The sequence below is a fragment of the Histomonas meleagridis genome (assembly GCF_020186115.1).
Source record: "Histomonas meleagridis strain 2922-C6/04-10x chromosome Unknown contig_40, whole genome shotgun sequence".
NCBI lineage: Eukaryota > Parabasalia > Tritrichomonadida > Dientamoebidae > Histomonas > Histomonas meleagridis.
In genome coordinates this window covers 274,330-288,483 of record NW_027150884.1, presented here as the reverse complement: position 1 = coordinate 288,483, position 14,154 = coordinate 274,330, and the positions used below count along the sequence as shown (strand labels likewise).

General features: G+C 27.2%; 3 protein-coding genes across 3 annotated transcripts; all 3 read right to left on the bottom strand.

The window, feature by feature from the left end:
• Positions 1-3,338: 3,338 nt before the first annotated feature.
• GO595_006107 (putative acid cluster protein 33-like) lies at positions 3,339-4,160 on the bottom strand (the record flags this gene model as incomplete). The annotated part of the gene is made up of 1 exon (XM_067919424.1): positions 3,339-4,160. One exon carries the CDS (start codon positions 4,158-4,160, stop codon positions 3,339-3,341), a length of 822 nt encoding a protein of 273 aa, XP_067773703.1.
• Positions 4,161-8,947: 4,787 nt separating this feature from the next.
• GO595_006106 (Uracil-DNA glycosylase) lies at positions 8,948-9,736 on the bottom strand (the record flags this gene model as incomplete). The annotated part of the gene is made up of 1 exon (XM_067919423.1): positions 8,948-9,736. One exon carries the CDS (start codon positions 9,734-9,736, stop codon positions 8,948-8,950), a length of 789 nt encoding a protein of 262 aa, XP_067773702.1.
• A 913-nt stretch (positions 9,737-10,649) lies between these two features.
• Positions 10,650-11,456, bottom strand: GO595_006105 (SPRY domain containing protein; the record flags this gene model as incomplete). Its single annotated transcript, XM_067919422.1, has 1 exon — positions 10,650-11,456. One exon carries the CDS (start codon positions 11,454-11,456, stop codon positions 10,650-10,652), a length of 807 nt encoding a protein of 268 aa, XP_067773701.1.
• Positions 11,457-14,154: the final 2,698 nt, after the last annotated feature.

The following is a 14,154-nucleotide window of genomic DNA, read 5'->3' as shown; positions in this document are numbered from 1 at the left end:
GAACGGTTGTCATAAAAAAATTGAAAAGCTTTTCAATACATGAAAGTTGAGTGAAGGAAATTTCAATGTCAAAATTTTTTAACATCAGCTTTTGAATCAAACTGTTTCGGTTATGTAAAAAAAATTGTTAATGCTTTTTTTTGGGATGCTGTTTCTAGTCTTCACGATGTCATGCAATGTATCCAATGTATTAAAAATACCTCAGTTAAATAACATTGAATTGATTCAAAGAATTAAAATCCTTTCTAAACATGATTTCTATCTTCAAATTTTATTTGAAACTAGAAAATCTGTTATATCTCTTCCAAAAATCAGTGGTTCATTTTGTTCTGATTTTCAGCATGTTAACCAAAATTCTTCAAATTTATTGTCTTTCTTCTTCCAGAAAATTTTGTCAAATATTTTATTTATTCTTGCAGTCCTTTTTATATTGTTTTTGATGCTCAAAAACTGTTTATTGAATTTAATTTATCAAATTATTCCAAAAGAGAAAGTTAAATTTAAAATTTTACCATTTTTATTTGTTTTCTTTTATCAACAAATATTTTCAACGTATGATGATAGTACTAAAACATTTACAATAATTAATTCAAATGATTATGCATCTAAAAATTCATATCAACAGAATACAAAATATCTTATAATTCAAGGAGGAATTGATACAATAAATTCCAACTCATTTTCAGGATGGCCTTCTTTAATTTCTGTTGATATCGAGAATGCAATTATATCAATTGAATCTAATGCTTTTGAAAAATGTGAATGTCTTGAAACAGTATTTATTGGTGAATCTGTAGAAACGATTGGAAGTTATGCATTTTCTAATTGTGTTAAATTAATTAATATTACTATTGGTAATAATGTAGAAACGATTGAAAGTAATGCATTTTCAACATGTTCTTCATTAATCAATATAACGATACCAAATTTTGTTACATCAATTCAAAGTTATACGTTTTCTTCATGTATTAAATTAGAAAATATTAATATTGGAGAAAATGTAAGTTCTATTAATGAATATGCATTTTTTTCATGTATTTCATTACAAATTATTACAATTCCAAAATCAGTTTATACTATTCAACAAAATGTTTTTGCTAATTGTACTAAACTTTATTTTATTAATGTATCTAAAGATAATTTAAATTATGCAGAAAAAGATGGAATTCTTTATGATAAGAATTATACAGAAATTGTTTATTATCCATTAGGAAGATCAAATGACACGATAAAAATTTCAGATTCACTTATGAAAATTGGAAACACGGCATTTAAACAATGGACAACATTAAAAATAGTTTATATAGGTGAAAATATAACAACAATTGGAGCATATTCTTTTGAAGAATGTATTAATTTAGAAAATGTTATCTTTGGTAAAAAAGTGAATTCTATTGGAGCTTCAGCATTTTCTAAATGTTCATCAATAATAAATATCACAATTCCTGATTCATTAACAAGGATTGAATCTGGTGCATTTCAATATTGTTCATCATTAAGAACAATTATTATTGGCCAAAATGTAAATTTTATTGGAATTTCAGCATTTTCTAACTGTTTGTCATTAATAAATATCACAATTCCTGATTCAGTGAAAACAATTGGATCTAATACATTTCAGAATTGTTCATCATTAAGAACAATTATTATTGGCCAAAATGTAAATTCTATTGGGGATTCAGCATTTGCACAATGCAGTAATCTCACATGTATTTACTTTTTAGGTTATATAACACCAATTATCGAAGATAATGCTTTTGATGAAATTGTAACTAATTTTGTCATGACATCCGATTTATATCAAAATGAAACATTTGGAGAACTTAACATATCCAAAGGAACGCCAATTGATGAATGTGATCAATATCCTTGGTCAACACATACATTCACTCAATCAAATACATATACAAACACATTCACTCAATCAAATACATATACAAACACATTTACAAATACATTTTCGAAATCAAATACATTCACTCAATCAAACACAATAATAACTAATTTATATTCATATACATTAACATATTATATATATTTAACACAATCATATTCTGTTTACACAATGTATTTAACAAATTCCTTATTACTTACATTATATAATACATGTTACTCTTATATTTCTACAGAAATAATACATTATGAATACACAATTATTCAGTATTCTTTCTATAACCTAGATTATTCTTTGATAATGTTTACATATTATCAAACTCAATCTCAGCCAACTAAAAAGATTTCAACTAATGCATTAATAGGCATTATCTGTGGTTCAATTATAGCTGTTTTATTGATCATTGGAATAATAATTTTTACAATTCGAAGAAGTAAGAAAATCCCAAGCAAAACTACTGAAATCCTTTCTGAGTCTTCATCAGACGATGAAAAGCAAACCATACATATTAATGATGAATTTAACAATGCAATACAACATGATGAAGATCAATGGTTAATACAATAAAGAGATTTTAATCTAAAAATAAAAAAGATTAAATTTTAACAAATAAAAGTAATTAAGATTTTTAATGGTATTTTTTTTGGTGTGAATTTTAATTAAAATTTCTTCTTTTGTAAAATATTTAAACTCTGAAACTTTCAAGGTCCTATAGGACGATACGTTCAGTTTGACTTTAAAAAGTTGATGAACTGTGAAAATTTGAATACTTTATTTTACATCAAACTAAAATGCTTTTGCAGCCAATTCCCTGTTTCAGCTCCAATTCATTCACCTTTGTATTATTCGGTTGCGATGTTGTAAAGACAATAAGCAAATTTATAACACTGTTTAGTACAAACAACAAATTAAACATAATATTCAAGATATCCAATGTTTCCATTATTACGAGAATTAACTCAGATGAAAATCCATGAAACAAAAGTGATCCAAATATTAAATACGCCCAATCATTTTCACAAGACACAGATATATAAACATCATAAAAATATTTGATAACATTCCAATTCGTCAAAAAGAAAGCACAACACGACAAAACAAAGAAGAAGAATATAAACATTTAAAGTATCCCATTAAAACAGCATCATCAACACTTAACATAATATTGAAATAAACATTGTACCACTCGTAGAATTCTCTTCAAATTCAGATACAAATCAAAGATAAACATTAAGAACTTTCATATAATTCAAAATGAAATTGTTCAAACGAAAAACTTCAAGAAATAATTTTGCAAAATCATATTTACACAACACTGAATGAATGAACAGAAGTGAAATTTCATCATAATTTTGGAGCCAATCCACAACACATTTTCCATATAATGTTTCTGAATATCAAATCTTTTTATTAAATGTTCAAAGCAAAACCAAGTTGACTTGTTTCAGTTTTCCTGATTTTCCTGGTTCTGGTTCTGCGCATCTGCGTCCTGGTTCATGAACTTGCGTATGTGGCACAGCAAGTACGTGAACAAGTCCTCGGGCTCCTCCAAGTGCGGGAAGTCTCCGCCCTTCTTCATCAGCGCGATTTTGCAATCAGAGAATGTCGACGATGAAATAAAAGGGGTAATGATTTGCAGCTTTCGGTCCAGAGGCTCGATTGACATTATCCTTTGCTTGTCGACGTTGACCTTTAGCGGGAGAGATTGCGACATTCGCAATTGTATCTTTTGCGCGGCATTCTTTTTGTCGGCGTATTCGATTTCTTTGTGTACAAACGCATACGATTTGGTCTCGTACCCAATGCCGGATTGCTCTAGCTCTTCCTCCAACTTCGATTTGGCAATAAGATAGCCGAAGACTGAAAATGATGACATGGAACGTGGAATAAAAAATGAGTTCTCTGTGTATGAGTTTATGAGCGTAAGCGTCTCGATTTTTGCGGGAAATTGTGGATAGGCTTGGATTTGAAGGCAGATGAATCCGCCTAAATCACAGCCAACAAGATGGACCTTCTCTAAGTGAAGGTATAAGCAGAGCTGTCTTATTGTTCGCATGAGATCGGTGAATTGCGCATGATTATACGTATTTATGGATATGAATCGAAGATTTTCCTTCTCAAAAAGAGGTGCAATTCGAAAGGCAGATGCCTCCGTTTCATATATGCTTGGGAAAAATAAAACTGCTTCTTTTGATGTTCGATCACCAATCTGCCTAAATTTGATACAAACATCTAACTTGTTGTGCTTAAATGTTTGGACTGGCATTCTACACGATGTTTCTATAAATGTTGGATCGTTATAATGGAGCAAACCATCCCACGACATTTGTATCGCTAAGAGCAGCAACGGTTTTTATCGTTTGTTATTGAATCATTGTTTTAAATGAAACAAAATTCATTATAAAATACTTTTGCAATGTGAAGAATTATTATGGTAATTGTGACTTTTTTTTTGAAATTATATAATTTAAAAAAATATTTATTTAATTAATAATATTTTATTTAGAATTGTTTGCATATTTTTCTAACAATTTAGCTATTTCTGATTTACCAAAACGAGATGCATACATATATGCTGTTCTAAATAATTGAAGTAAATTCTAAGTAATATTTTGAAATAAAATATTTTATAAACAAATTCTTTACAACATAAATTTACATTATCTTTGTTATTAATATCAATTCCTTCTTGTTCAATAAGTAATTTAACTATTTCTGTACGTCCTCTTTCAGTTGCAATAATTAGAGATGTATTAAATAATATGAACAAATTCCAAATAATATTTTGAAATAAAGAATCATCAAAATGATCTCTAAATAAACATGTTTAATATTATCTTTAGCATTAATATCAATTCCTTTTTGTTTAAGAAGTAATTTAACAATTTCAATATAATCATTTTCTATTGCAATCATTAATGCTGTTTGAAATACTTTGATCAATTACCAAATATTAAAATGAAATATAAAATTAATTAATCAAACTCTATATAAATAAAATATATATTCGATTTCGAATTAATATCAATTCCCTCTTGTTCTAAAAGCAATTTAACTATTTCTGTATTACCTTTTTCGGTTGCATATATTAATGCAGTTTCAAACATTTTAATTAAACTCCAAATCAAATTGCAAAATATCATTAAACGAAAAACATAAACATTTTTAGCATTGATATCAATTCCTGCTTTATGAATAAGTAATTTAACAATATCATTTTGTTTACATGAAGATGCAATCATAAGAATTGTATTAAATAATTTGAATAAATTCCAAATATTCTATCAAAAAATTAAATCATTAAAAACAACTTTAAATAAAATATATAATCATCTTTAACATTAATATCAATTCCATTTTGCTCAAGAAGTAACTTAACTATTTCTATATGACCTTTTTCTATTGCTAAAATAAGTGCTGTTTTAAACAATTAAATTAAATTCCAAATCATATTGTAAAATATCATTAAACAAAAAATATAAACATTTTTAGCATTGATATCAATTCCTTCTAGTTCAAGAAGTAATTTAACAATTTCTGTTTTACCATATAAAGATGAATTAATTAGTGTTGTATTAAACAAATTGAATAAATTCCAAATATTATTTTGATATATTAAATTGTTAAAAATAACTTTAAAGAAGATTTATAAATATCTTTAGCATTAATATCAATACCTTTTTGTTCGAGAAGTAATTTAACTATATCTAAGTGACCTTTATTAGATGCAATCAGAAGTGATGTAACAAATATTATATATGATTTCCAAATATTATTTTTGAATATTGTATTATCAAAATAAACAATAAATAAACAAAATTTATGTCTTTAGCATTAACATCAATATCTTTTTGTTCAAGAAGTAATTTAACTATTTCTGTTTTACCTTTTTCAGATGCATTTATAAGTGCTGTTCTAAATGATTTAAATAATTTTCAAACATGATTTTTGAATATTAAAACAATAAAAGAAAATCTAATTAAAACAAAAAAACATCTTTAGCATTAATATCAATTCCTTCTTTTGCTAATAACAATTTAATTATTTCAAAATTACCTTTTTCAGCTGCTAAAATAAAAGCTGACACAAATATTCCAAATAATTTTTAAATATTATCTTTATACATTAAATCATAAGAAAAAATTCGTAATATTATAATTTTACATTGTCTTTGTTATTAATATCAATTCCTTCTTGTTCGATAAGTAATTTAACTATTTCTATATAACCTTTTTCGATTGCTTTTAAAAGAGCTGTATAAAATAACATGAATAATTCCTAAATATTAAGTTTAAATAAAAAATCATCAAAATGATCTCTAAATAAACATGTTTAATATTATCTTTAGCATTAACATCAATTCCTTTTTGATTAAGAAGTAATTTAACTATATCAATATTACCATTTCCTATTGCAATCATTAATGCTGTTTGAAATACTTTGAATAATTACCAAATTTTAAATTAAAACCATAAAATAACTAAAAAAGCTCTAAACGAAACAAATCAACATTATCTTTTGCATTAATATCAACTTTTCCATTATCAAGAAGTAATTTAACTATTTCAGCATAAAAGTTTTCGATTGCAATCATTAATGCTGTTAGAAATCATTTGATTCAATTCCAAATAACATTATGAAACATCATTTTATGAAATTATACTTTAAACATTATCAATAAATATTCGATTTAACATTTACATCAATTCTTTCTTGTTCAAGAAGTAATTTAACTATATCAATATAATTATTTTCAGCAGCAATCATTAATGCTGTTTTAAATATAACCAAAAAACTCCAAACAACAATATAAAACATTAAATTACCAAAAGAAACATCTGATAATATCAATAAACATCTTTAGCATTTATATCTGTTTCATCTTTTTTAATAAACTCTTTCACTATTTTATAATGATTTTTTTCAGTAGCTAAAATTAAAGCAGTTTTAAATATAACAAATAAATTCCATATCAAAAACTCAAACTTCAAATCATGAAATCAAACATTATATAAAAACAAATTAATATTTTTAACATTTATATCAATTCCTTTTAATTCCAAAACATATTTTACTATTTCTGGATTTCCAGATTTCAAAGAAACCACTAAAATATTTTTCGGTATTTTATTATTATTTGAAAGGAAATGCTTTAAAAGGAATAAATTTCCTATTCTTGCCGAATCAATTATTGAACTTTCATTTATTTTCATTCCTTCTTCTTCTAAGAATGAAAGTATTTCATAATTTCCACTATTAATACATATATTATTAAACTTATTTAAGTTTTTTGGTTTTATTTCATCATTTGTAGGCTTTAATGTATGTGGATTATGCATTGCATAATAATGATTCATATTAACTCCATGATTAAAGTTCAAAAAATTCCTTCGATTTGGAAACATTGGAATATTTGGTCTATTTCCTAACATTGAAGGATTTTGTTGATCATTATTATCTAATTTATCTAATTCATTTTCATATAGATAATAAAAGATTTCATTTCGATGAAACTTAATTGCTGTTTCATAAGAACCTTTAAAAGTTGCATGATTTTGTTCACATAAATGAATTATTTCATGATTTCCACCTGCAATTGCATATTTTCCTGTGTTTTTTAACTTGGATCCATTCATTAATAAATATTTAAAACATTGAGCTGATCCGAAAAATGCGGCATAATTAATAAGTAAAATGTCTTGTTGATTTATATATGAACATCTTTCATAAAGTGATGGCTCAATTTTCTGATTAAAATCAAAATTCGGTTGTGATGTTAAATCTTGAAGATTTTCTATTTCATCATTTCGAAGGATTTTTGCTATTTCACTTGGATTAACTCCTTCTTTAACATATCTCTTATGAAGTTCAAAATCATTCTTTGAAAGTTCTTCATAATTATCATAAAAAGATTTCTCAATTGGATCTTCATATGAATTATGATATGAATAATCATCAAAACTATTATCTGAATCATCATCACTTGAGATTTCATCTTCAATCAAATCATCATAATCATCATCGAAATGATTATTATTCCATCTTGGGTTATTAAAATTATTAGAATTATTGCGATTTTTGTTTGGCGTTACTTGATTACGATGTGAAAAATAGAGTGAATGATTATTATTAGCAATATTTTCATCTGCTAAATTTAAGTCGATAAATTTTTCAATAAGATAATATGCTTCTTGTACTTCAATTTCTGATATATAATTCACAAAAACTTCAATAATTGTTGGATTAACTTTTGTTTTTGTTATTTCGTCTTCTTTCGTTTGAATTGATTTCAAATAACATAAATACATGTCAAATGAATTTTTTTGAGAACAAAATGCACAATAAACTAAATTACTTATTGCTATATTTAATGAATATGAAAAGTTATTGTCAAATAATTTCATCGTCTGTTGAACGGATAACATTAAATTTTCTTCAGATAAATTGAATATAATTCTTTCCAAGCTATGTAATATTTCCATATCGATAGGTGTGCCTCCTGATTTTTCTCCTATCGTTAAGGGATTTGTTGGATCAACGGCTTCGTTTTCCATAAGCAAAATGTCAGATTTGTGTAAGCGATAGGATTATCGGAAACCGTTTACAAACGATAGGAACTTCAGCTATAGAAAATTAGAGGAAACAGGAAATTCTTGCGTATTTTTCGAAGTCGATGAATTAAAAAAAAATGTGGCCATATATCTTCGAGAATATTTTTGGCGCAATGGTACTGATTAGCCGTGAAAAACTGACACCTAAAACAAAAAATTCAAATTTCTCAACATCTTTTCCATGAAATTCTAAATAAATATATACATAACAATATACACTTTAAGTTAATTTCAAATATTATGTATCATCAAAATACATCAATTTTTCAAAAAAATTTGGTCAATTTATTGCATTAATTGAATATTAAATATTTTTTCAGATTAATAATAAAGGAAATCATGTGAATTTTATATTTTCATCTACTGCAGTGTTCTCAAAATTCATATCTAAACATCCAGCGCGACATAGTTAAAAACTAAGTTAAAAGACAAATTCGAATATTTACTCATCATTCACAGAGTTCCACCTTATAGGCGCTTTTCCATGATCTAGCAGCCACTTGTTGGCTGCCTTGAAGTGGCCGCACCCCAAAAAGTATTTCACTGATAATGGTGAAGGATGTCCAGATTCAAGTAAACAATGTTTTTTCTTATTTACGCACTTACAAACGCTCTTTGCATTTCCTCCCCATGCGATGAACACAACCCCGTTTGATTTTTCGTTTACAGCTTGAATTGCTGCATTTGTGAAGTTGGACCACCCATACTTACTGTGCGAGTTTGCATCATGCGCAGCGACAGTTAGCGTTGCGTTGAGGAGTAATACTCCTTGCTTGGCCCAACTCTCTAAACATCCATGGTTTGGTCGCGTGAATTCATCCCCATACTCATCTGATAGCTCTTTGTATATGTTTTGAAGGCTTTTAGGAATAGGCACGCCTTTACGTACTGAAAAAGAAAGTCCATGCGCTTGATTTTCTTCATGATATGGATCTTGTCCAACAATTACAACTTTAACATTGTTGAAGGGACAATATTTGAAGGCATTGAGAATATCTGGCTTGGGAGGAAACATTTGACGATTATCTTGACGAAGTGTTTGAAGTAGTTTACTGAAGTAAGGCTTGGTGAATTCACCAGATAAAACCCTCCGCCAGGATGGTTCAAGACATTTTTTAAAATCTTCAACTGAATTAAATATATTATCATAATTTATTGGTCCTTCATCAATGGGTTCTTCAGGCTCAATAGGGTCAACCTTCTTTTTAGGCTTTGAATCACCATCAACCATAAAGTTAAGTGTTGTTTGCCTCATTGAAGTGAACTCCTTGTTAAAAGCACGTTAAAATAAACGTATGTTAATGGAACGTGGCATCAATTTTTATTATAATTATGGATTTACATTTTTATATTTATATTTTGAATTTTGATTATCAAATTATTAATGATATTCTCTGATAAAGTGTTTATGTATCGAAAAAATGTATCATAGTATCAGAAAAATTAGTTGTTCTAATTTTTTCATTTAAAGTTAAACAGAAACTGAGTTGAATAATTTTTTGTGAATTAATAATTGGAACTAATATCATTGGCAAATAGGAATGTCAGCAAGACTTGATAAAAATCCATAATGCGCGAAATACAAGTATCAGAGACATTTTTGCATCTTAATATTTTAGAACGAAAATGTAGATTATATAGTTCAAAATATTAACATTTTTCCACATATTTTAAAAAAAATTATAGGTTAAAGACATTTATATTAAAATTGCAAAAAAATCATTCTTACCTATAATTATAATATGTTGATAAACTTCTAAAAATAGTTCTGATCATTCATGTATTGATGGATATATTGTTCATTAGTTATATTATTATTCGATTCAAATAATTCAGTGAATTAAATAATGAAAAAACATATTAAAAACACGAACTCATATTTCAACTGTAGTTCTCCAATAGATAATTATAACTATAGATGTAGTACTGGACATATATACACTTTATGCTTTGGTCTCTTTCTTACTCTTTAATACCACTTTCATCAATATTCGGATTAAGTTTGCTCCAATATTAAAGCCACATATCATGTTTAACATGTTAACATCTCCTTGTAAATAAAATATGGCTGTTGATGTTTTTATTTCTAAAAACAGAACAAAATTTTCTAAGTAATACTTTTATTTATTCGATTATAAACAAAACTATATTGGCATTTCGTATTCAGGTGTCAAAGCTTGTGAACAAGCAGTATATAAAATTTTTTGTTTCTCATTTCCAGGCAACGCGTGATGCATCACATATATCAGTTCATCTGCAGTGATTTGACAATTTGTTATTGGCTTTGGAACTTGAATTGCATCTTTCCAATCAAGACCTGGATCAAATTTGAATGGCCTTGAAAACCTTGCGCGAACTGTAGCACTCTTATAAATAGATAGTGATGGAATCCAATGTTTCTCTAAATCAATGTTTTCGAAAATAATTCCTTGATCAAAGCCATTAATAAACATTTGAAGTACAAAACCATTTTCATTAGAAAATATACCAAACCCAACTGTGCTATTTGGTGGGAAAGGAGGAGACCCCGTTTTATGTCTTTTGTGAAAAGCACCACCTAAATCACGAACAGAATATCCTTCGGAATCAAAACCTACTGGTGTTTCCATGTCAGCTTTGACAGTAGCAATTCCAAATCTAACGTGACTGTCGAGTTCAGGCGATGGAATAAAGTCAAATTCCCAATAATATTTATTTGAATCAACAGGAAAATATCTTGTGGACCTGCAAAGACGATATCCTCCTTCAAGGGTAACACAGTTGTCCTCTAGGAATTTATATTTTCGGGAGCTTTTAAGAGATGATAACATCATTGGTTTATCAATTTCAGGATCTTCAACAAGACTTAGTAACCCAAGTGCTGCACGTCTAATAACTCCTTTTTCTTCAAATTTGTAGTGGGTTGGAATTGTTACATAATGTGTTTGTTGACTTGCATATTCTTCTCCCATTTCCAAATCGACCAGATAAGCACTGAATGTTCGGGGTGGTCCAATGCTACTGAATACCATTTTTAAGCAGGATGGTAAATTCTCGTTTCGAATATGTGAAACAATTCGAAGCAGAAGAAATCCTCCTTCACGAAACCTACTTAGTTGTTTCTGTTAGTTGCACAAATTATCAAAAATTCTGCTCTGATCATTTTTTGAAATTTCCAACTGATTTAAGACTTGTTAAACTTTTTTCAAAATCTGCTAGACATGTTATGGAAGATTTTGCTGATGTTGAATTAGCATTTCTATTTAAAGATGAATTTACATTCATATTCAATAGAAATTCAGACATATTCAACAGAAGAAGAGACAAAATTTTGACAAATCTCATATCTCTTTTTACATCTTCTACAATTTTTTATTGGTCAATTTTTTTCCCAGATATTCAAATGCAATATCCCATGTATTTTAATGGGGAAATTACGCTCATCTCTCGAAGGAAGTCTGTATTTCAGTTTTTGAAGACAAAACAAATTGACGTTCGAGATAATTGTATTGATATGTACACTGAAATTGTTCTTAAACGTAACACAAAAAATACGATTTCATCAATTTCCGATTTATCATTTTCTGATAAAAATGAAATTTTGTTCCAAAATGGAATTAACTTCAATTTTCTTCCAGAATGTGATAGAAAAGGAATATTTTTGATAAGAGAAAAAAGGATAATTGAGAAATCAGATGACATTAATTATATTATAAAGAAGAATAAAAAGTTGTTAAAATAAAAATATTTTTTTCTTTAAGTGAATTAAAAATTTGTTAGTTGGATCAATCTTCAAGTAAATAAATAGTAAACAATATTATCGGCCTTATGGAAGAGATGATTCCTTTTTGTATTTAAACATCAAAATAGTGTTTTTCTTCAATCATTGAATTAATTTCCCAATTTTCAAAATTAATTTTTTAAGTTAACATATGAATCACCCAAAGGTACCTTACAATGTCTTTTTCTTTATAAAAATGAACATTTTTCAATAATTTTTTTTCTGAATGATCATTCGAACATTTTTTGTTTTTATTTAAAATATTTGTATTCTTGCGTGAAAATTTGTTTAGTACGTTTTAAAAAAATTTTATTTGGACATTTTGATGAACTACAAGAAAAATTGCAAACAAAGTTCAAACCAACGAAAGGCAAGTCTCATGGATATACACCGAAAGAAACACATTGAGAAAGAGCTATCTCAACCCATAGTTCCTTTTGCAAAAGTACCTCCCAATATTATCAATAATTTTCAAGATCCGCCTTCCATTTTGAATTCTCTCCATACGAAGTTTGGAAATGAACTTCCAATCTTTGATAATGATTTTATTACAAAATTTCTTCAATATTTCAATGAACAAGTTAATTCCAATTCATTTGATGAACCATTACAATTTTTAGACCATCTAATTCCACATAATGCCAAATCACTTATCTCATTCGGAATCTTCAAAACCCTTATTAAATATATTCCAAACTCATTTGAACAATTTTTAAAATTAATACATTTCTCAGGCTGTTTAGGATCGAAAACTTTTCTTGATGAAGGAGCACTTTACTTTTTGATTTTTTTCTCTGATGTACCTCAATATCTCAATATAGTTGTTAATATATTTTTTGAAATTACAAATAGTTTTAATGATGATTTTTACGATTACACTACCACATCTGTTATCCCACCTATTGAATCTGCAGAGGATTCAAAAGATGTTGAATTTAATGATTTTATTGAAAATGTATTTGCGTCAGATGATCAAGAAATCATAATCAAATTTTTAACAGGCTTACGGAAAGTGTATAAAAAGTCCACTCCAATGTGTACACAGTATAGTCGTCCCATAATAGATCGAATAAGTTTAATTCTTAGTATGAATGATTTATCAATAGCAATAGCGAAAACAATATCAGTTGTAATTAAAAAAACATCATTAATTAATTTAAATGATATCTTTCCAATCATCCACTGTTCTTTTTCGAGCGAATGTGAAAAAGTTATAATTTCTGGAATTAGACTTTCTGCAAAACTTGCGGAATTAGAAAAATATGATGATGAAGAATCAATTATATATCATATGGAAAACGAAAATATTGTTCAAGCAATTTTCAAAATGACAGAGACCGGAACTTTTAGAATTAAAGAAGAAGCTTATTGGGCAATTGCTTCTTTTTGTGAATATTGTCCTATTCAAGGATTCTTCCATCTTTTGAGATATAATCTTATTAATATGTTGTTATGCTTTTTTGCTGATGAAGCTAAAGAAGCTTATAATGAGTATTTGAGGCCTATCATGAAAATTACTTTTTATACTTTGGATAAGTCTGGACCAAATCTAAACTTCTTCCAAGAAAATGATAATATCCAGGAAATGGAAGAGCTGAGATTACAGGTTTTGGAAACATTTGATTATTTGCAAACAAGTGAGGATAAAGAAATTGCAAAATATGCTCAAATCATTTTGGAACCTTTAGAGCATATGTATCCTGTTGAGTTTATCCAAGAGATATAATGTTTTCATGGTGATAATTTATTAATAAATTTTTCTTTATTTATATAATATTTTATTAATTAGTGATCTAATTCTAATTATTAAATTTCTTCAGTATTAAGTTTTAACGAGAAATAAAAAATCTTTGTATTCAGTTTCAATAACTACGAATGTGTTTAATCTG